The sequence below is a fragment of the Rattus rattus genome, chromosome X (genome assembly GCF_011064425.1).
Source record: "Rattus rattus isolate New Zealand chromosome X, Rrattus_CSIRO_v1, whole genome shotgun sequence".
In the NCBI taxonomy this organism is placed as follows: Eukaryota; Metazoa; Chordata; class Mammalia; order Rodentia; family Muridae; genus Rattus; species Rattus rattus.
Genome location: NC_046172.1, coordinates 14,385,819 through 14,407,746, shown reverse-complemented (window position 1 = coordinate 14,407,746; position 21,928 = coordinate 14,385,819). Strand labels below are relative to the sequence as shown.

Here is a 21,928-nt window from a genome sequence, read left to right as displayed (position 1 = left end):
TTGGGGGGGTGTGAGGGATTGGTCTTCAGCATTTAAGAGCACTTAAGTAGAGGGAGTGGAGGGGGTGTCTTAGTGCAGAGATAGCTTGTGAGAGAAGGGTTTGGGGAAAGTGGGTTGCCTGGGAGATACCCTGGAGGCAAATACACCTCCAGATGAAGCTAGTTAGAAAGGCTTGAGGAGGGGAGTTCTGTGGGTGATGGACCATTCATGGCTGTCTCAAGATGCAGGATACCTTAGCTCTTGTCCACTATTTACTGACAGGTGGAGCTGGGTGCCGCTGTGAAGACGAAAAGCTTGTAGGAAGAGGTTTGAGGTCATATCAGACTTTAGAGCCACGAATGGCTGGGAGGGAGGAGGTATCATGGGATATCCCCTACCCCATTACTTCCTGATGGGTTCAGTACGGGTTGGTGTTTGTGGCCGTTGTAAGTCTATGTCATTGTAGACCGGGATACGTTCTGCCTGTGCTCTTGGTTTAAACAGACACTCTGAGGTATCCTCCACTTGTTTTTGTTTTTTGCAGTCTGGCAAAGAAAAGTATCAAAATGGGGAGGAAGCCAGGCGTGGTGGCATACACGCCTATAATCCCATCACTCAGGAAGTGGAGGCTGGAGGACTGCTGGGAATTGAAGGCCAGCCTGTGCTACATAGGGAATACCAGAACAGCCAGGGATACATAGCAAGAACCTATCTCAAAACAAAATAGACCAAGTGGTGAGGAAGAAGAAATCATTTGGGGGACAGAAGTTGTAGGACTTAAGAGAGGACATTGGGAACTCTTCACAATGCTGTCTTTTTTGTGCCCAGGAAGGCAATCCTGAACTATGACTCAGCAGCCACTTCGAGGTGTGACCAGCCTCCATTTCAACCAAGACCAGAGTAAGCTTATGATTACGTCTTTGTGGGAATGAGGGAAAGGACGGGTCAGGGATGACTACAAGCTCCAGAATTTGGAGTCAAAGTGATTCCTTCCACCCCAGGCTGCTTTTGCTGTGCCATGGAGACAGGTGTACGGATCTACAATGTGGAGCCACTGATGGAGAAGGGGCATCTTGGTGAGTGGCTATGGTGGTAGGGCAGTGGGCAGAAGGGCTGATGTGGGTATTGGCATCTACCTCCCCTGACACCCTGGTCCCTGTTCAGACCACGAGCAGGTAGGCAGCGTGGGCCTTGTAGAGATGCTGCACCGATCCAACCTGCTGGCCCTGGTGGGCGGTGGTAGCAGCCCCAAGTTCTCCGAGATCTCGGGTAAGTGCTTTCATCTTGTACTTGACCTAGATTCCTCAAATTCCTCACTTCCCACATACACCCTGAAGCACTGGTAGATAAAGTTGTCAGCAGAGTCCCACAGTAAGGCCCAGTTTGAAGTCATGGATCTTACACCTTAAAAGTTTTGTCTCTTATTATTTTTTGAGGCATGGTCTCAAAAACCAGGCTGGTCTCAAAGAAACTCACAAGAGTGCTGTTGGGGCTGTAGGTATAACTCAGTGGTAGAACACTTGCCCCTACATACAAGGCCCTGGGTTCTATCCCTAGCACTATAAAAAATAGCAAAACCACTTATTGCCTGCCTCCTATTTGCCACACTCTTAACAATGGGACACTTACTGGGAGCGTAATAGTTATTCTAAGTACTTTGCACATAAAGTCTGGTATGACCTTGAATCAGTCTATCTCCCAGGTGCCGGTTGTACGTGCTAGTGTCATCCCACCAGATTTTAGATATTAACTCATTTAGTTTTGTGGGGTTTTTTTTTTTTTTTTTTTTTTTCTTTTTGATGGATGGGGCTTTTTGGGACAGGGTCTTTCTGTATTGCCCTGGCTGTCCTGGAACTCACTATATACAACAGGCTGAACACAAACTCACAGAGGTCTTCCTACTTCTGCCTGCTGGGATTAAAGATGTGCCCCAGCATCCCCAGCTCATCCCATGTGGTAGGAAATGCTATTAGCCCTTTTCCCTTCGTTTGTGTGCTATGGATGGAACCCAGGGCTTTGCACATGTTCTATTGCTAAGCCATACTCCCCGCCTCCTTAGCCTCATTTTTATTGATGAGAAACTGAGGCTCGGTTAATGGACTCATCCAAGATCACACAGTTAATAGGCATTTAAATCTTGGAACTGTCTCTTAGACCCTCTTGGCTTGAGTCTCAAGTACCATCTTGTTTGAAGTTTTTTTTTCTTCTTGTTGATCCCACCAAGACATGGCAAGAGTTGTCATAGGTGAGTCACAGAAATCTCCTGAGGTATAGACTGGATTCTGAAGGCTGAAGTAGTTACAGAGAGAAAGTCGTAGGCCTGCGTACGAATCCTTTAACTGTTGTTCTTGGGCTGTAAGGTTCTTGTCCACGTTCAGCTCATTTGACCCTTGATTTCCTTACCTCCAAAAGATGTAGCTGTTCTAGAATGTGCTTTATTTAAGACCTAGTCCACAGGTGCATGCTGTGTGAGGCACAAAATGAATATTTAGTGAAAACTGAAGCAAGTGGTTGAGGTCCCATGAGTAGTAGTAATGGGCCCTGTGTCACCCAGTCTGCCTTTCACCCTAAACCTTGGTCTTGCCAACCTACCCATCTGCCTAGCAGTGCTGATCTGGGACGATGCCCGAGAAGGCAAGGACTCCAAGGACAAACTGGTGCTGGAGTTCACCTTCACCAAGCCAGTGCTAGCTGTGCGAATGCGCCATGACAAGTGAGCTTGATGAAGACTGGGGAAGGGGGGGCAGGAGGTTTCCTAGAGCAAGTAAGTTAACCCACCCCTACCTCTGCTGTGCCGCCGCCCCACCCCAGCACTTGCCCTGTCCTCATGGCCCTCTGTGTTATGTGTGATATCTACAGGATTGTGATTGTGCTGAGGAACCGCATCTATGTGTACTCCTTCCCTGACAACCCTCGGAAGCTGTTTGAGTTTGACACTCGGGACAACCCCAAGGGTGAGAGGACCCAGATGTGCAGGTGTAAGGACGTGAGGCTGTGAAAGAGGCAAGGAGAGGAGGAGATTATAGAAGGGACACGTGCTGACATGCTGAGGGAGAGGCTCTATGCAAGAGATGCAGCCCTTTCAGTCCCAGTTAGCTCCTCTTCCCTACCCCCAGTCCTGCCCCATGTGACAGCAGCAAGCACTCATTGAGAACATGGGTGGGTGTGACCACGGGCCCTGGGCCTCCAAGGATCTCCTAGCAAGTTAGAATCTGGTCAGACCCTGGAGAGGAAGCTTAATGCAATGCCTGCACCGTGAGTTGCTATGGGTACTATGCCACAGAGGGTTAAAGTCTGGCCCTCCCTCATCCAGCTCTGTCCATTCTGAGACTCAGCCTTGCCCTGGCCTCTCCTTCACCTGCCCATCCCCACTTCATCCTCACAACTTAGGGCTGTGTGACCTCTGCCCAAGCCTGGAGAAGCAGCTGCTTGTGTTTCCTGGACACAAGTGTGGAAGTCTGCAACTTGTGGTGAGCCATCCCGTGGGCAAGGGTGGAGAGCTGGGTGAGCTGCGACTCTCTGTGAACGTGTGGTCCCTCCTTCATTATCACCCTCAAGCCCAGACTGCTCCCTCCTTCTCCAGGATCTGGCAAGCACAAAGCCTGGTACTTCATCAGCTCCATTCACTATCAATGCCCATCAGAGTGATGTGGCCTGTGTGTCCCTGAACCAGCCAGGCACTGTAGTGGCCTCAGCCTCCCAGAAGGGTACCCTTATTCGTCTTTTTGATACGCAGTCCAAGGAAAAGCTGGTAGAGCTTCGAAGAGGCACTGACCCTGCCACCCTATACTGGTGAGCACAGGATATGTGTGGTGGGCTGGATATCTTACAGCACAAGGCATCATGGTGGACATCATTACGGGTCTGTCTTGCAGCATTAACTTCAGCCATGACTCCTCCTTCCTCTGTGCTTCCAGTGACAAGGGCACTGTCCATATCTTTGCTCTTAAAGACACCCGCCTTAACCGCCGCTCTGCGTAAGTATCTTCTCCCTATCTTATCCCAATCCCACTGACCACATGCCATACCCGAACTTACCAAATGCTGTCTACAGGCTGGCACGTGTGGGCAAAGTGGGACCTATGATTGGGCAATACGTGGACTCTCAGTGGAGCCTGGCCAGCTTTACTGTACCTGCTGAGTCAGCCTGCATCTGCGCCTTTGGTCGAAATACTTCTAAAAACGTCAATTCTGTAATTGGTGAGTGACAACAGCCCCTGGGTTTGTGGTACTAAGTGGGTAAAGGACTAAAGGTCCCCTAAAAAATTTAAGGGTTATCAGAAGCTGGAGGAAACTGGAATGTGTGGCTCAACCTCATTAGTAAGGGGTATGGCACTTGGGCAAGGGCCTGTAGATAGACCATTAGCTACAGTGGGACATCGGAGAGGATTGGCGTACGTGGCTGGGCATCTAACCTTTCACAACACCTCAATCCTCCCCCAGCCATCTGCGTAGATGGGACCTTCCACAAATATGTCTTCACTCCTGATGGAAACTGCAACAGAGAGGCCTTTGACGTGTACCTTGACATCTGTGATGACGATGACTTTTAAGAGTCCTGGCAGCTATACTAGGAACCTACAGTAGCCGAATGCCGAACTGAGTCTTGAGGGTGTTGAACCAGCCAGCAAGCATAAAAATGAGCCTTTCCACTCTCCATTCAAACACAGCTGTGTCTAAATAAACAGCCAACATCCCCCCAAGCACTTTTGTGACTGCGTGCTAAAGGCCAAGGACTGATACCCTGGGCCACCTAGTCTGGAAAACACCAGGGACCCAAAGGGATTATCCAAATCCAAGCTAGGGATTTAAAAAAAAAAATGATTACATAGTCTCTGTAATGTATATGAATAAAAGGCCTTTGAATGGCATTTATGACTTGACCTCAAGGGTGGGGCATACTTTTCCAGGGGCAATGTGACCTTCTAGGATCCTGACAGGAAGTGGAATCCGGCTTGGGATCTGACTTCCTATTTTTAGTATGTTCAGCGTTGAGTCAACGCACAGCCTGCACAGTCAGGCGTGGTGCCCCGCCCAGGGGTAAAGAGAAGTTCTAGTTTTGAGCTTCTTGCCGCGTGGCGAGGCTCGTTTTCCCAGCAGTCTTTGCTACTGGAGTTGGTAGTTTCTGGTCACGCTCATGTCTGCGGCTGCGCAGTATGGTTGCATTGATAGTCGTCGCGCCCTTAGACTCCATTTCCCAATATGCCTTGCGGTGCAGTGGGTGATAACTGGGTGTTGTAGTTTCACCGCCCTTTGGGCTGGTCCAGCAACCCGCAGGATGTCGGAGGTGCGGCTGCCACCGCTGCGCGCCCTAGACGACTTTGTCCTGGGGTCTGCACGTTTGGCAGCTCCTGATCTAGGCGATCCACAACGATGGTGTCACCGCGTCATCAACAACCTCCTCTACTACCAAACCAATTACCTTCTCTGCTTTGGCATCAGTCTCGCTCTGGCCGGGTGAGGGAGGGAGGTAGCGATTGGCTAAAGATACTAGCCGGATGCAGGGTGGACTTGCAGGTCTTTGAGGATGAGGAAAATCTAAGGGGAATGCTAGACTGAGTGGTGTGAATTTGGTAGAATAAGAAGGTCTAAGGGGCATGGGTGGGAAAATTTGAAGGAGGCAGATCTTTGTTATAAGGAGGGTCATGGAGGTGGGATGGGGGAGGTGTCTGGAGGAAAGACACAAGACCTGGGTAGAAAGGGGAGGAGGGCTGAAGTAGAATGTGGGCTAGGAAGTGGACTCTGGACTTAAGGAAGGACTGATATGGGGATGTGAGAGTATCTAAGAGGTTCCGCGATATGAGTGATAGGGCAGATTATGGGAGTCCTGGAAGGGCTAAGACAGAGGTGGAGGTGTAGTAAAGATGAGGCTTGGAAAGGGAGCTGGCAGAGAACCTGCTCATACTGGGCCCAGAGGGAAGACATGGAGTTGAGAAGCTTGAGGCCAAAGACAGACAATCTAGAAGAGGGACTTGGGCAGGGTTATCAGAGTGGGACAGAAACCAAGAATAGGTCCGTCCATTCAAGCAACTGGGGGAAGGTGGCTCTATACAACAACAGGGTAGTGGAGGGCCTTTTGAAGGAGATGACACCAGGAAGGTGCCTTACGGCTGACTGAAGTCCTGGATGGGGGATCTGGCAGGGTTAAAGTCAACGTAGAGGAATGTGGGAGCAGATGTAGGAATACTAGAAAGAAGTCCTGCAGGTCCAAAGTTAAAGACCAGAGAAGTGTTGGCAGCCTAGGACCTCTAGAAGGATGTGAGGATCTGGTAGGACTGTAGTACCGAGGAATTGAGATTCCACAGGAATTGCTGGGGAATGGACGTGTTGGAGACTGGCCTGGTGAGACTATGCTGGGATGCATAGTCTGGAAACAGGGAACACAACTCTTGGGGTCCAGGATTGGGTGTACAGTGAAGCTAGCTGAGTGCTCTTGTTCCTGCAGGTACATTCGTCCACTGCACACCCTCCTGAGCGCACTGGTAGTGGCGGTGGCCCTCGGGGTGTTGGTGTGGGCTGCTGAAACCCGTGCTGCTGTGCGCCGCTGCCGTCGCAGTCACCCTGCTGCCTGCCTGGCTGCAGTACTTGCCGTTAGCCTCTTCATTCTCTGGGCCGCGGGCGGCGCTTTCACCTTCCTGCTCTGCATCACAGCGCCTGTGCTTTGTGAGTCTCTCCTCTCCCTGCTATCTGGGGAAATGGCCAGCTCATGCTTGAACAGCAGGCCTGCTGGGTGCTGATTTCTGAGCTAAGAGGGAGCTAGAAACCCTGGAGGACAGACATGCTTCCATTAAATGTGTCTTTCTTGGCGGGTCCTCCAGGGTTAAGTGCCTTAAACTGTCCAAGTCCCAATTTACCAGGATGTCTTTCCTGGCTACATCCCCCACAGCAGGCTTTGAGAACTCACCACTCAGTTAGCCTGCCTCTTGGTGAATCCCACATTTCTTGATATCGTCTACAGTGATCCTGCTGCATGCTTCACTGCGCCTGAGAAACCTTAAAAACAAGATTGAGAACAAGATCGAGAGCATCGGTCTAAAGCGGACACCAATGGGACTGCTTCTAGAGGCACTGGGACAGGAGCAGGAAGCTGGATCCTAGGACCCTGGCAACTACACTCTGGATCTAGAGGACCCCCACCCCACACCCAAGACCAAACCTTTCCTAGTCATTAAAACAGGTGCCTAGAGCATTCTGGCCTGTCCAAGAAAAGGCACCTGTGACTGCTCACTGCAGCCCCAAACTGGTCATCTCTTAGCCTAGCCCGTCACCGAGGGACCACAGGCTTCCTCAGCCCTCAATTTGAGACTCAGTCGCTTACATCCAGCCTTGAAACTGGATTTCTAAGCCACAGCATCTGTGGCCAATCTCCCAAGATACTCCCCTGACCCAAATGTGGGACTCGATGGTCTTCCATACTTCAAAGCTAGGCCCTAAGGCAAGACATCCTCAAATCTTGAGCTCTAAAGATTTTTCAGACCCCACACAACTTGGAACGTAGGTTAAGACCTGGTCAAATCTTGAGCCTAAGTCCAAGTGTCCTCAGCCCTGACCACACTGAACCCTTGAACTCAGATAACCCTAACCCTCAGTAGACCCAATAGCCTCCCTCCAACTGTTTCAAGGTTCTCTCCCTCCCCCACAATGTTCTCAGTATCAAGGACCAACATGTGGGACTGGCTAGGGATAGCCCCAGCTGGGAATGGGGCACATATAATAGTGTTGCTACAATAAAGCCTTTGAATCTCAAGCTAGTTTGGCCTCCTGCGTGAAGTCTTTGTACCTTTCTTTTTTTTTTTTTTTTTTTTTGGTTTTTTTTTTTGGGGCTGGGGACCGAACCCAGGGCCTTGCGCTTCCTTGGCAAGCGCTCTACCACTGGGCTAAATCCCCAACCCCTGTACCTTTCAATGAACAATCCAATGGCTGTCTTCAGTTCTGCTGGACACTACCTGGCCCAGTTTATGTATAGGTGCTGAAATGGTGACTACTATGGTCCTCAAACATGCTACTTCTCAATTAGTTAAAACAGAGGGGTACGCATTTGTGTACTCTGGATTGGCTCTTGTAAGTGAACTAGGGAGGCAAAGAAGCTGCCCCATCTCACGAAGTGAGGGAAGTCAAAACATGACAGTTGGACATGGTAACACATGTAATCCCAGCTCTGGGGAGGCTGAGGCAGGAGGACCATAAGTTGTGGCCAGTCCTGGCTACATACAATCTGTTTCAAAGAAACATAACACATGACACCATTATAAGCTATTTCCAGTTGGATTTCTTCCCATAAATATATTTTTTTCTGGCTGGCCATGGTTGTAAACACCCTTTATTTATGTACAAGTGGATCTCTGAATACAAGGCCAGTGAGTACAAGTACATTGTAAGTCCCAGGCAAGCTAGGGCTACACACTGAGTTCCTGGTCTCATATGTGTGTGTGTGTGTGTGTGTGTGTGTGTGTGTGTGTGTGTGTGTGTGTGTGTGTGTGTAATGATACTGACTTAACTAGAAGTGTGAGGCAGACACAGAATGAATCAAGTTCAGTTTATACATTTATTATAGAAATCCCCGTCCAGTGTGAGTAGTGTCTTGGGCCCAGATCCATTGGTACAAAAAGAAAAATTTAAACACCAGGTAAAGGGGGTAGGGGAACCCCCAGCTCCAGAAAGTCACAGACAATATAGAAAACACACCTTATGTGGATTTGTTTAAAAAGTGGTAAATAGAAGGAATGCCAAGGAGGACATGATGTGGCCTGTGGCCCATGGCCAGATGTCACCTGAGGGTTTTACTGGCATGTACTAGTTGCCAGGTTTAACCACTGCAGCATCCCAGGATGCAACATACTCAAATGGCTCTGTTTCTTGACAACCTCTTGTACGGCCTTCTCATTGGGGAAGGTCATCCTAGAGGCTATGGGCAGAGACAGAGACATAACTCCTTCAGGTACCCTACTTAGACTCCCGTCCTTCCAAATGTAGACAGAGGCCCATCTGCTCGAGAACTCTAGCGGGAGGAGGCAGGGAGTTCTGTTCACAGCAGTCTCCCAGTCCCGAGACTCTATGTGGTCCATTTTGTTGAGGCAGGGTGGTGGCTCTGGAATGGAACAGGCTGGGCACGGGGACAGGAATGAACCCAACCAGGAATGAGCTCAGTTTCCCTTTTATAAAACACCGAGTGTTGGGCAAAGACAGTGAATGCTAAATCACAAGTGTAAACAGCAATGGAGGAAGAAGCAGTCGCCACACCGTTATCCCCCTCTTTGAAGCTAGCTGGGGCCCTCCAGTCCCCCAGCACAGGATGAGAAGAAAAGCGGGGGTATCAGACATCTTCCTGGGCCAAAAGGAAGCCAGGGGTCCTGTGAGATCAGGCAGTTGTCCCGCAGGACCAAGAGCAACCACATCTCAGGGCTCAGCGAGGTTGACTGTGTGTGCTCCTCAGACTGGAGTCTGTCTGTCCAGACCGACCCAGGGCTTAGGGTCAGACCAGTGTCCCTGGGGTCTGGGTATCAGAACTGGAAGACTGCTCCCCCTCTAGCGTCAGGTCACTTAAACGAGCGCTCAGCTCCGGGGGATACAGGAAATCCGTGTAGTATCTTTAGAAAGGACAGCAGGAATCCGGAAGACAGGTAGGGAGGACAAGGTAAGAGAGGAAAAGACGGATAGGACACACACAGAGAGAGGAGAAGAGCTGGTTAAAGAGGTGGAGACAGCTACAGGATAGCACCTTCAGGTTCTCAAGCATGGAGTAAGCTTGGAAGAGAAAGCCAGGGAGAGCATGAGTCCCTTCCTCCCAGCACCCTGACTTCAAGGCTCACTGCCAGCTGCCCCACACTATGGAAAACAGAAAAACCCTTCTAAAGCTTGGGAAAGAACTGCCACCAACACCCAAGATCCTCCTCCTCAGGACCCCAAGGACTAATAAAAGTTATGTCTGACAGTGACCCCATGCCAAGACTACAGCTCATTTTCTTGTGGTCCCGACACTCAGCAGCTATGGTGACAAAGTGCTCCCTGGTCAGGATACTGGTCAGCATCTGTAGCAATACCCCTACCCATCAGTAAAAGCACCCCCATACCTGCCAGAGACAGGGGGCGCTGTAAAACTCCTGGAGTGCGGGAGCGGTGCCTGGCTGGGAGGGCCGTACAGTGACTGGCCCACCTCATAGCAGCGGGCATGGAGGAAGGGTGTGTGTGTTGGCCCCACGTGCGGGAGCATTGGCCGGCGCTGGGGACCAACGGCCAGTCCCGAGTTCCGGATGTACCAGTCCCGCAGCCCCTCCAGGGCAAGGTTCTTGTGGCCACCTCGCTCACCAGCTGGAGGTATCCGGGTGGGTGGGGGCATCCAGAGTAATGGGTTTGGATGCACTTCCAGACCCTCCACGGCTTCTGGGGGCAAGCCACGGGGCTGGGAACGGATGGCACGGCTGTGGGGGTCCTTGCGGCGGAGGAGGGGACTGCTACCATCAGCTGCATATATGGGGGGAGGACCTGGGAGCATGGCAAGGAGCCCGTCTCTGCGGGAAAGGGGTCCTGGAACTTCAGGAGCAGGCAGCAGGTCCCCCAACTGCCCCCCACTCACCGCAAGGGCAAGCCTCGGTCCAATGAGTAGTCCAAGAGGAAGTCTCCACACACAGGTGGGAGCCGGGGGGGCCCACGGGATGCAGGGGCAGCCGAGCTAGGCCTGGCAGCCCGAGGAGGGTCTGGGGGGCCAGTGGTACGGGAAGAGAAAGAAGGGACTGGTTGGGGGCGCTCATACAGCACCTCACTGCTCTTGCAAACTGGGGGACCAGCAGCAGGGGGAGCCAGCGGAGCAGGTGGAGATCCAGCTCCCCCAGCAGCTGCGCGGTCCACCAGCAGGGCCTCAGAGCTATTGCTGCGGCGCGTACGAGCTGCGAAGAGAGAGGCCCGATCCGAAGCAGGGTCAGGCCGAGGAAAGCCCATCTGGGAGTCCTGACTACCGGACCACTGACGAGGATGGAGGCCTTCGGGTCTGGAGAGCAGAGGTGAGGTAACAAGGGCAGGGTCAGACAAAGAATGCAGATGATGAGCGCCCTGACTGCCCCATCTTTCTGAGCCCCCCCGCTCTAAAATGGGACCAGTATTAGGCGCTGCCTTCCTATAGCGCTGAGCAGTGCGTGTAATGTCATGGGCCAGTGAAGTTCGCTCCCGCACAGGGAAGCTGGCGCATAGGGCGTGAAAATGTACACCAGGATGGGGTACACGCTCGTAGGGTTACGTAAATGTTTCTGGGAAGGAAGCAGTAGCTAAGGAAGGGCACACCCAGGTACTGTTCTGTTACCCAGGGGCTCCTAGTCTCCCCCTAAGGTTATCCTTATGGCTCCTTGTTACCTCCTGAAGGAAGTCCTAGGCCTTATGCCTGGAACTAAAGGCCTTGCTGAATTCTAACCCACCACGCCTATGAACCATCCCCAAACAACTGTCCCGCCATGCACAGAATGTAGGCCCTCTAAAACACGAGGCTTCTGTTCACGGCATGGGAAAAATAGACATTTAAACATTTAGGAAACATTATAGTATAGTGCTTCGAGGCTGACACTAGATTCCATAAATTTCCATGGGTTCAAGCATGAGAACTTCGGTTTGCTCACAGGTTACCTAATTAACCTTTCTGTGCTTCATTTTCATATTTATAAAATGCAAATGACCACATCTCCTCAGAGGGGTCTTAGAATGCGAGAAGGAGTTACTATCCGCCACGAATGCTATCAATTATTAGCAGACAGTAGGCATTTGCACATGCTACCCAACATGCACTGTGCCCGTGCCTTTCAAAGGCAGATATCACACTCCACAAATGAAGAGACAAAGATTCAGAGAAAGAAAATGGCATCCAAGAAAACACGGGAAAGCCCCACTTTCACACCTCTGCCTCCAATTCCCACTCCAACTTCTATCCGCCTTTCAAAGGCCGGCTGCCCAAGTCCCACATCTTCGGGTAATTCAACATCTACAGTTAGGACTACAGTCTTCCTCCTCTCATATTCAGACCCACCCTCAAGAGTCCCCTTACTTGCAGAGCCGGGGGCCACTGCCCCGGGTGAGGACAGGGGTAGCAGGCACACTTCGCCCCTCAAAACTGGAGGCACTCCTGGGCAGCGAGCGTGTGGGGCTAGACAGAGATGGCAGGCCCACATCGGGACCCAGGTTAGAAAGTGGACCCACCAGTAGGCCCTCCTGCCAACCCAGGCTCAGGATCCCACTCTTGGTCCCGGGAAATGGGAAAATGGGTTCCTCTTTACCTGGTGGGGCTGGCCACAGAGTTGCGCCGGCTCTTCAGGTCCCCATAAATATCTGATGGCGGAGGTTTCCATGGGGCACGTCGCTCGGGGCTCCCCCCAGATACCGCCCGAAACTGGTCCCAGGCTTTTGGTGGGGAGGGGCGCTCCGTTAGAGGGAAGCAGCTATGAGGCTCTTCTGGGTAGAAGGGAAAATAATAGTAAAATTCAACGAGAGGGCCCAAAGGGGCAGAGCAGGCTCAAAGGGGAGGGGCATGTGAAGGGGAGGGGCATGTGCTGGGATAGGCTTCAACAAGCTAAAGAATGAATGATGCAAGGCAAAAAAGGTAATGTAGAGACTGACCTGTAGGGTCTGGGGCAGAGGAGGCAGTGAAAGGAGAAACTAAGAACACATAGGGACATGGGGCACGGCTAAGGAGGAGCGATAGTAGGAGGGGCTGAGCACAGGTTAAGGGAATAGTTCTCACCATTATCATGGCTGGCGCCTGACTCTGAGAGGGAGCTGCTCTCCGAGTGCAGAACTACATCCTCTACAGGTGAGAAATGGAGAAGCAAGAGATCAGTCAACGTCTGGGTTCTAGCTCCTTATACCACTGGATATAGGCACTTCTGTGTAGCCACCTAAGGACTACTGACTGTGTCCCCTCCCCAAGAACCCATCTTTGCCAGACATAGACGTATAACCTTAGCTACCTAAGAGGCTTCATGAAGTGTGTGTGTGTGTGTGTGTGTGTGTGTGTGTGTGTGTGTGTGTGTGTGTGTGTGTGTGAGAGAGAGAGAGAGAGAGAGAGAGAGACAGACAGACAGACAGACAGACAGACAGAGTTCAAGGCCAGTCTGGACTATGGAGTTACTTCAAGGCCAGACTGAGCAACTTACCAAAACCCTCTTTCGAAATAAAAAGTAAAAACAAAAAAGGCGCTGGAGAGATGGCTCAGTGCCTAGGAACACATGCAACCCGTGCGGGGGACCTGGCTTCAGTTCCCATACCAGACACCTCCCAACACCCTACAACTCCAGTCACAAGGGTTCTAAAGCCCCTGGCCTCCGTGAGCACCTGCCGGCATGCAGTAACCGTAAACACATGCAGGGGCACATGCATGTAAATAAACATGAATAAATCTTCTTAAAATCTAAACAGAGAACTAGGGCTGTAGCTGCATGGTAGAAGGCTTACCTAGAATGTTGAAGGGGGCTAGGTTCACCTGCCACACCTAAGAGCATCTACCTTTACCTGAATTCAAGACCGCCATGAGCGTCAGTATTCATCTTCCCGTTGCCTACTGTTCAAGCCCTCTCTGAATCTCACGTCAGGTTATTGCAACTCTCCTTGATGGGTGAGTGTATTGAGTCCTGCTGGCCTCTCTGCCTTCAATGGCCACTCAGGCACTCCACCACACCCACATACATTAGGGGCAGTCCAGTCTTAGACCTATTTTTCACTGGGGAGATGCTGGGACCTAGCTTACCTTGGCTGAGCTGAGCAAGGCGTGTACCCAGGCAGACACCCTGGGCATTGACTGGTGCTCCCGAAGACAGTGGCAGTGGCTGGAGCACCGGGAGGCCAAGGCGGGCCCGGAAGTCCCTGAGCTGCTCCTCCAGCTCATGCAGCCTTCGCAGAGCATCGACCTGTACCTGGCGCCTGCGCCGCCTCTGTTCTCCATTGAGGTCAGGGGCCAGGGCCAGGCGGCGGGCAGCGGCTGCAATCTGCTGCTGTACTGATACCTCACGCTCCAGGGCCTCAAGAGCCAGTTCCTGCACAACCCAAAAGGTGAGGAACAGAACTAAATAATAGAAATGACTAGGCGTAGTAATGGGAAGTTGGCAGAGCCCATCTATACAGGAAGCAGAGCCCGTTCTTTTTAGGGGCCTGTTCTATTTGACTGAGAAAGCAGCTTTTTTTATCCTCAGGGGACAGGATGAGGGGCTGGGCCTGTGTGTTTGCCTAAAGATGGGAAGCTTGTCTTGAGAGAGTTGGGTTCCCATACTGCATGAGGAACCCCCCTGTTCAAACCCTGTCCCTCCTCGGCTTCTTCCCCTCTTCACCATAACTGTCATCCTGCCCCTGCTTGTCCCTGCCCCTCACAAGCGTCATTTTGCTCACCTCAGCAGGACACAAGGAGTGGTGTGCTGGGTTTGAGTGTGGTGGAGGGTAGGCACGTGCTGCAGGAGGCCTCCGGCGGACCAACTGAGGTCGTTCACCAGGCTCCAGTGGGCACTCAGGGGGCAGCTGACCAGTTAGCTCCTGAAAGGAACGGGGGCAGAGACTCCAAGAGTTAGAGGGATAGCATCAAGTAGTAAGAGCCAGAAACTAGCCCTCCCAAGAGCCTTGGCCCTGCTCAATACTCCACTTCTCAAGATCTCGACCACCCAGGGTAGGATGTGTGGACTCAGTCCTTTAGTGGTTCAAGGCTCTGGGCCACTGAGCATAGGGACCTTAGAAATCTGGAGGTCTATGTTCTTAGTTTTCATAATGATAAAAGCCCAGTCCTCACAATACAATACTGGGGCTGCATTCTCTGACTCCAATTAAAGTCGTGCGTGCGTGCGTGCGTATCTGTGTGGCCCAGAAGCTAATCTTAGATGTTTCTCCTCAGGATGCCACCTGCCACACACACCCTGTCCTCTGTCACTGGCCTGGAACTTACTGATTAGGCTGGTGAGCTGGTCAGCAGGCCCACCTGACCTTCCCTTCCCCAGCACTAGGGTGATAAGCTCAGCCACCACACCTGCTTTTCTTTTTCACATGGGTTCTACGGATTGAACTCAAATCCTTACACTGCCATGGCCAACTGAACTAGTTCCCCAGTCCCTGAAACCCATTATTAGCTTAGGTAAAGTATGTGGACAGTCACGAAGGGTAAAGTCAGAACTATGGTCGGGTGTGGTGGGTCATGCCTAAAATTCCAGTCCTTTGGAGGCTGAGGCATGGGCAAGAGACTATCCAAGACTACAGTGTGAGGTCTAAGCTAGCCTGGGCTATTCAGTGAGACGTTGTCTCAAAAAAACAGATGAATAGATGGATGGAGAGAGGGACAAGTGGAGGGAAGGAAAACAGTCCCCGTGTCAGTTCAGGATGAATTTTGTTGCCCAATTTTTAAAACAGTTGTTCCTTTTGGGGAGGTAGGAGATTTTTAATTATTGGCAAGAAATATGGTCGGTATCACCATATTTCATTGATTCTGAGACCCCTAAGTCAAACTCTGAGGACGAGGTACCCAAAACTACTAAATGCCAAGACAAGAAGTTAGGCACCCATCACTGCAGTCTGCCTGCCTAGGTGCCCTAGCCCCTCATCCCTTCCTGCATGACAGCCCTGGGGCCATGCCCTCACCGCCTCCTGCAGGCACACTTTCCTAAGCTCTTGAAGTTTCAGTCTCAGGGTCTCTTGCAGGGCCTGCTGGCGGTCAAGCAGCCCTCGAAGACGGTCTGACTTCACCTGTGGGGCAGCCTCTCCAAACAGGGCAGCTGCACAAAGGGAGCAAAGGTAAGGACAGCTAGGACATCGTGGAGCAACTGCAGGTCCAGGGGCCAACCCCTCCCAAGCAGGCACAGGGAGACTCCGGACAGCGGGGGGTGGGGGGACAATAGGAAGTTGAAGCTGCCACTGACCTGGAGCATTGAAGGTAGGAGAGTTGATCAGCTGACCTTTGACTTCCATCCTTGCACTGTTTGGACCTTGTGGCTGAGGGCTGGATAAGGCCTGGCAGATACAACACAGGAGGCACTGAGGAAGCATCCGCCCTGGATGCTTCTAGCACAGCCCCATTTCCCGTGCTCCAGCTACGGATATAAAGTACCCGGGGCCCCACCTGCCTACCTGGCCTTCCTGCTCAGACTCTGTGTCAATGTTCGGACCTGCTTGGCCTGGTGCCTTGGTTCCCTTCCCATTGAGTGCTAACACAGTATGTGGGAAGCTGGGCAGACTTACAACGCCTCCTCAGAGGCCCATAGGCCACAGTCAGGAGTCTCACCTAGGGAGAGATTGAACAGAAGAGAGTCAAATACGTATAACAACAGTGAGCACTTATGCAGCCTTGGGTGCCTGGAACAGCTACCTGCTATGTCACAATGAATCTTTGAAAGGCCTCGGGCAGGAGGTCCATCATTATTAACCTTCCTTTTGAGATGTGAGGCGGAAAGCACACGGAGGTGAAATAATTCCCCAGCAAAGAGCAGAGCCTAGGACCACCCTCTTATGGGAACAGCTCCAACCCGAACAATTTCCTCTCGAACTCCTTGGACCGTCCATCAAGCTTTTCAGGCCTTGGCGCAGACTTGGCCACAGTCCAGGGTGCTGTTTCCAGCCTCCTACCACCTGAATCTTATTTCGCGCTTATCATTCTGGGGCTATTTTTGTTTAGACATAAGGTCTCATTATTGCAGCCTAGGCTGGCCTGAAAGTCATTGTGTAGCCCACACTGGTCTCGAACTCACGGCGACATTCCTCCCTTAGCTCCCAGATGCTGGGATTCCAGGTAGGCACTACCACGCCCAGCTCACTGTGGGGGCTTAAATGTCCCTTTCAGAGGTGGCCCCTGAGTGATATCTTCTCAAAACTCCTATGGAACAAGACACTGCTCTTGCCTGTATTGTCATTTAGACAGGAAACATGTCTGCCCCAGTATATTGGTAACTCCAACACCCCAAACACTGCTGCACACAGCGAGTAGTCCACAAACGGATCCCAGCTGGGGGAATAAATGCACGATAGCTGACCCAGGCCTCAGGGGTGGATGTACATCTATACTCCGAATTCCATCCTGACCTGTCCATTCCACTCCTGCTGCCCCGTAATCTCAGGCTCCCTTCAGCCCGTCTTCCCTCCAACCCTGTTGTGGGACTAGCATACAGACGTTATCCTGCTGGGATGGGTGAGAAGTACCATCCACATGACCTGCCTTTTTTCTGTCCCTAGAAGCCCTGGCTGACCATGGAGCCCGCTTTGGCTAGCTACCAGCCCTCCTTCTGCTTTTCTGGAGTTTGCTCCTTCCCTCCCACATCCTGCTTAGTCCCCAGCTGGGCAAGCAGGTGACATCACCTCCTACCACCTGTCCTAGCCTCCAAGGCAGGTGACTGGGAAGGCATAATGGAGATAGCCGAGTTCTCGTTTTAATCTACCTTGAAATCCACAGCTTGGCATGACATGGTAGAGCAGACCCACAGTCAAGAAAGCCTAGCGAAGGGGTTGGGGATTTATCTCAGTGGTATAGCGCTTGCCTAACAAGCGTAAGGCCCTGGATTCGGTCCCCAGCTCCGAAAAAAAAAAAAAAAAAAAAAGAAAGCCTAGCGAGAAGACCCTTCCCCATTTTTACACTGTGGGACATGGTCACACCGCCTCCAAGGTACTCCCAGTTTTCTCTGTAGACTTCTTGCTTGTCCCACAGAGTCTGTATCCCTCCCTCAAAGGACTCACGGACTATCGCCAATAGCAATGGTGAGGCAATCCCACAAGCCCTTTTACAGACGGTATGTACTCTGCAGAGGGTCTTACAAGTCCACCCATCCGAGCACTTCCAGCACGGTAGGACATCTTTAATGTCTCATCAGCCCCCGAAACTCCTCCTTTCCCAGGACCCGTTTTAATTTGGAAAACTTTCACAAGGTTTGCCTGAACCCTTCTCCACCCCAATAGAAACCTAACTCCTCCCACCTTGGGTCCAGTTACCCCGTTCACCTTACACCAACATTAGTCTCATGTTCCACATCAGAGGGCCTCAATCCTTCCTTCTTTAGAAAATTAGAGTATCCTGGAGTCAACACAGGGTCCAGTCAGGAACCCTGACTCCACCCCATCAGCCTGACCTCAGGGACATAGTTAGGGCATGAGTCATGGGTCACTAGGCAGGCTAGACATGGGTCAACGCCCCACTCCTCCATACCTGACTCAGGAACCTTTGCTTCTACTCTTCTACGTTCTGTACACTTACCTTGGGACTTCAGACTGCCCGACAGCAGACAGAGATAGTAAGACAGCAATCTACCACAGTTCCAGCATCTTAACACCCTCACACAAACCTCTGAGACCCTCCTATCAACACCAGAGCTCTGCCTTACTATTCAGTGGTCCTGTCCTGGGTTAGATTGCACCAAGAGAGCTATAGAGGCACATGCGGGACACACACACACACACACACACACACACACACACACACACACACACACACACACACCCAGAGGCAGGCCCAGCAGGTTTTTCAGGTCTGCCCTTCTGACACCATGGCTGAGAAAAATTCCTGGCAGTAATGACTGTTTACAAGCAAGATACTTCACCTGGGTGGCACTCTAACACTGTCAATGAGAGCCCCATTTCCACATCCTGCCACCACTTGAGCAAACGCACACACAGCCTGGACCAGTCTGGACCCCAGTGCTCCCAAATATACAGCACACCCCTTCTATCGCTCTGGGCGAACAGAGGGACGAGCAGATACAGATGCCTGAACAGCGGTTTCTAGTCTTTTCTGCGGCACTAGATCTGATAAAAAGGCTACTCTGAAAAGGGCAAAAGGCCGAGAACAGAGGACTGAGTCTGCCCGGTCCCTTCTCCTCCATTTTCCAGCCAAGAATTGTTTTGTATCAAGAAAGGAAAAGGGACATGTGAGGACTCCCTGCTTCCCCGATCCTCCCGTACTGAGCACCACCCCTCCCATTGCTACCCTATATTGTCAGGGTCCTTCTTCCTCAGATTCTGATCTCTGGAAGGGAACTTCCTCAACACCAGTGCCATTACCATCTCATGCCCCTGGTCCAGGTACTCACCAATGCCCGAGTGCTGTATGGCGGCCTGGAATAGCTTACAAAGAATGGGCGTCTCATCCAGGCCCTCGCTTTCCTGGCAGTACAAGTGAACTGCAGTGACTGCTGTCTTGGCTACCTCCCACTAGGTAAAGGCCCAACCTACCTGGACAGGAATGGGGTTGGCCCTCACCTTTTTAACCCTTACCTGCCTGCTTCCAGGGCTAGGTCCCCCCCTGGGAAGACAGTTTGGGGGCCAGGTGCCTTAGGGTGCCCAACATGGTCAAGGAGAAAGCAGAGAACACTCTCCTCACTGAAGATATCTAAGAGAGATCTAGGGAAGAAGCTCTAAGAATTGTGGGAGGAGCCACTGCCTCTCGGGCTGCCCAGATCCCCAAGCCACTGGAGCCTGCCTACACGAGATAGCACCTCGGGGCATGGGGGCTAGGAAACTGTGAAACAGATAGACGGACGGATGGACAGATGGACGGACAGACGGACACACACACACACATATATCTTGGGACAATTTCTCCCATAATTAAGATAATGATTTTCCAAGTTGCACAGAGAAGTTAACCTTTCTAAGGAGAGACCAGAACAAATAATCCTGATAAACACCATAATTTATACCCTACGAACCTGAGGGATGGCACAGCAACAGCCTCCTCTGAACCATGTTACCAGTGGGAGGCTGAGGGCCTGACTGAGGACAGACTGACATAACGACCAAAGGAGCAGCCAGGCTGGGTGGTGCACACCTTCCTTTAATCCCAGCACTCAGGAGGCAGAGGCAGGCACATCAGAGTCTGAGGCTAGCCTGATCTACAGAGCTAGTTCCAGGACAGCTAGGGCTACACAGAGAAAAAAAAAAGAACAAAACAAAGAAAAACAAGCATAAGAAGGAGTGGAATCAGGACACCAGCGCTGGAGCCTCGGTTAGAAGTAGCCAATGGCTGCTGCTCCTGGGAGAAGAAAGAATAAGAAAACTCCATTTCTTCATCGGTGTTCTCCCCCACTCTTGCCCCGTAACATTTCCAGCCTGGAGCAAAGCTTTACACCAGACAGGGAAATTGAGAACTCCGAGTCCCTATAATGCCCCTCAACACAACGCTACCTGGGCTCCGAGCCTGTCCCGGGCACATATCAAACATCCTGTACTCCAGGGAAGACAATCTATTTTGTGACCTCAGAACCCAAACCTAACCCCTACAGCAGCCCATGCCACATATGAACATGGAGGGTTGTTAGGGGTGTCCATGTTGGGAGGAGAGCCTGGAGAAGAGTTCCCTCAGTCACATGAGATCAAGGTCTGCTGCCACGGGAGCCCACCTATCTTCCTGGTTGTGAAATTTCTGTGTGAAACACAAAGGACCCTTTCATCTCTTTCCTCCCCTCCCCCTCCCTTGGTATGCTGGCGGAGGCAAGGAGTGGGCTGGTGATCAGCTAGTTGCACACTAGTGGGGACATCCTCTTGGCAACCACGGACTCCTCCCCATGCCCCTTGCAGGAGGCCATTGAGCATGTTGGGAAAGTGGATTTTTTTTTGTAGTTTTTGGTTTTTCAAGACAGGATTTCTTTGTGTAACAGGGCCCTGGCTGTCCTGGACTTGCTTTGTACAGCAGGCTAGCCTCGAACTCTACAGCCAGCTGGGAAAATGGATGTTTATAACCAGGGACAAGAGAGATGAAAAATTAGGCAAATAATTCAGACAGAGCCTCAGAGTTTAGGCTACCTCATCTGTAAAATGAACAAAATAGACAACAGGAGCCAAAAGTACATGGAACTCACACCAAATCACTAATGGCTAATCATGAAAATACATTTGGAGATAGAGAGATGTTTCAATAGTTAAGAGTATATACTGTTCTTCCGGAGGTGACTTTGATTCCAAGCATCCTCCTATTAATCCCATTCCAGGGGAATCTAATATCTCTAAGGGTACCTGTGTACATGCACACACACACCCATAAACACACGTACTTAAAAATTACACCTTTAAAAAATGTCAAGATTTTACTTACTTTTCTCTTTTCCCCCCGAGGCAGTGTTTCACTATGTAGCCTTTGGTGTCCTGGAACTCACTGTGTAGACCATGCTGCCTCAAACTCATAGAAATCCACCTGTCTCTGCCTCCCTAATTCTGGGATTAAAGAAGTATGTGTCACCATGCCGTTTATTTTCGTGTGGATGAGTGTTGGCCTGATCGTATGTCTGGGTACCATGTGTCTGCAATGCCTGTGAAGGCCAGAAGAGGGCAGCAGACTCCAAGACTGGAGCAACACACAAACCATCATGGGGCTGTTGGAAATTCAATCTGGTTCCTCTGGAAGAGGAAGCAGCCAGTGTTTTTAATTGCTGAGCCTTCTCTCCGGCCACAACAATTTGAACAATTTGGTTTGTTTGTCCGTTTGTTTTTAAAGAACAATAAACCTGAGGCTTGAGAGATCTGGCTTAGTGATTGAGAGCACTTGTTCGTCTAAAGGACTGTGGTTTGCTTCCCAGCATCTGTATCAGGTGGGTCACAGCCGTCAACTCTAGTTCTCAGGGATCCAACACCCTCTTTCTGGCCCCATGGGTACCACTACACAAGTGACATCTACTGACACAGATACACAAAAATAAAAACAAACCTTAAAACCAGACGTTGGTGGCAGCACACGCATGCCTTTAATTCCAGCACTCAGGAGGCAGAGGCAGGGGGCTCTCTTGAGTTCAAGGCCAGCCTGGTCTATAGAGTGAGTTTCAGAACAGCCAAGGTTATGCAGAGAAACCCTGTTTTGAAAACCAAAACAAAAAAACAAACAAACAAACAAAAACAAAAACAAAAAACTTTAAACAACAACAATAATAATAATCATTAGAGGGGTTGGGGATTTAGCTCAGTGGTAGAGCGCTTGCCTAGCAAGCTCAAGGCCCTGGGTTCGGTCCCTAGCTCCGAAAAATAGAAAAAGAAAAAA

General features: G+C 51.2%; 3 protein-coding genes across 4 annotated transcripts; 2 read left to right on the top strand and 1 right to left on the bottom strand.

Annotated features, from left to right (window-relative positions):
* The first annotated feature begins 725 nt into the window (after positions 1-725).
* On the top strand, positions 726-4,860 carry Wdr45 (WD repeat domain 45). Of its 2 annotated transcripts, none has more exons than XM_032889910.1 (10): positions 726-879; positions 981-1,055; positions 1,144-1,248; positions 2,584-2,692; positions 2,839-2,933; positions 3,370-3,449; positions 3,563-3,771; positions 3,855-3,956; positions 4,034-4,179; positions 4,423-4,860. In XM_032889910.1, exons 1-10 carry the CDS (start codon positions 825-827, stop codon positions 4,530-4,532), a joined length of 1,086 nt encoding a protein of 361 aa, XP_032745801.1. In that variant the 5' UTR covers positions 726-824; the 3' UTR covers positions 4,533-4,860. The 2 variants fall into 2 exon arrangements, with proteins under 2 accessions (XP_032745801.1, XP_032745802.1); XM_032889911.1 differs by having other exon boundaries at positions 729-879; positions 2,587-2,692.
* A 251-nt stretch (positions 4,861-5,111) lies between these two features.
* Praf2 (PRA1 domain family member 2) lies at positions 5,112-7,730 on the top strand. Its single transcript, XM_032889909.1, has 3 exons — positions 5,112-5,436; positions 6,425-6,642; positions 6,938-7,730. Exons 1-3 carry the CDS (start codon positions 5,117-5,119, stop codon positions 7,075-7,077), a joined length of 678 nt encoding a protein of 225 aa, XP_032745800.1. The 5' UTR covers positions 5,112-5,116; the 3' UTR covers positions 7,078-7,730.
* A 775-nt stretch (positions 7,731-8,505) lies between these two features.
* Ccdc120 (coiled-coil domain containing 120) lies at positions 8,506-18,160 on the bottom strand. The gene is given in 13 exon segments (XM_032889980.1): positions 8,506-9,566; positions 10,050-10,530; positions 10,533-10,963; positions 12,005-12,103; positions 12,234-12,408; positions 12,698-12,760; positions 13,700-13,985; positions 14,335-14,475; positions 15,565-15,698; positions 15,843-15,933; positions 16,051-16,100; positions 16,103-16,204; positions 17,913-18,160. Coding segments are annotated over 12 exon segments (2,085 nt in total). The 5' UTR covers positions 16,122-16,204; positions 17,913-18,160; the 3' UTR covers positions 8,506-9,451.
* Positions 18,161-21,928: the final 3,768 nt, after the last annotated feature.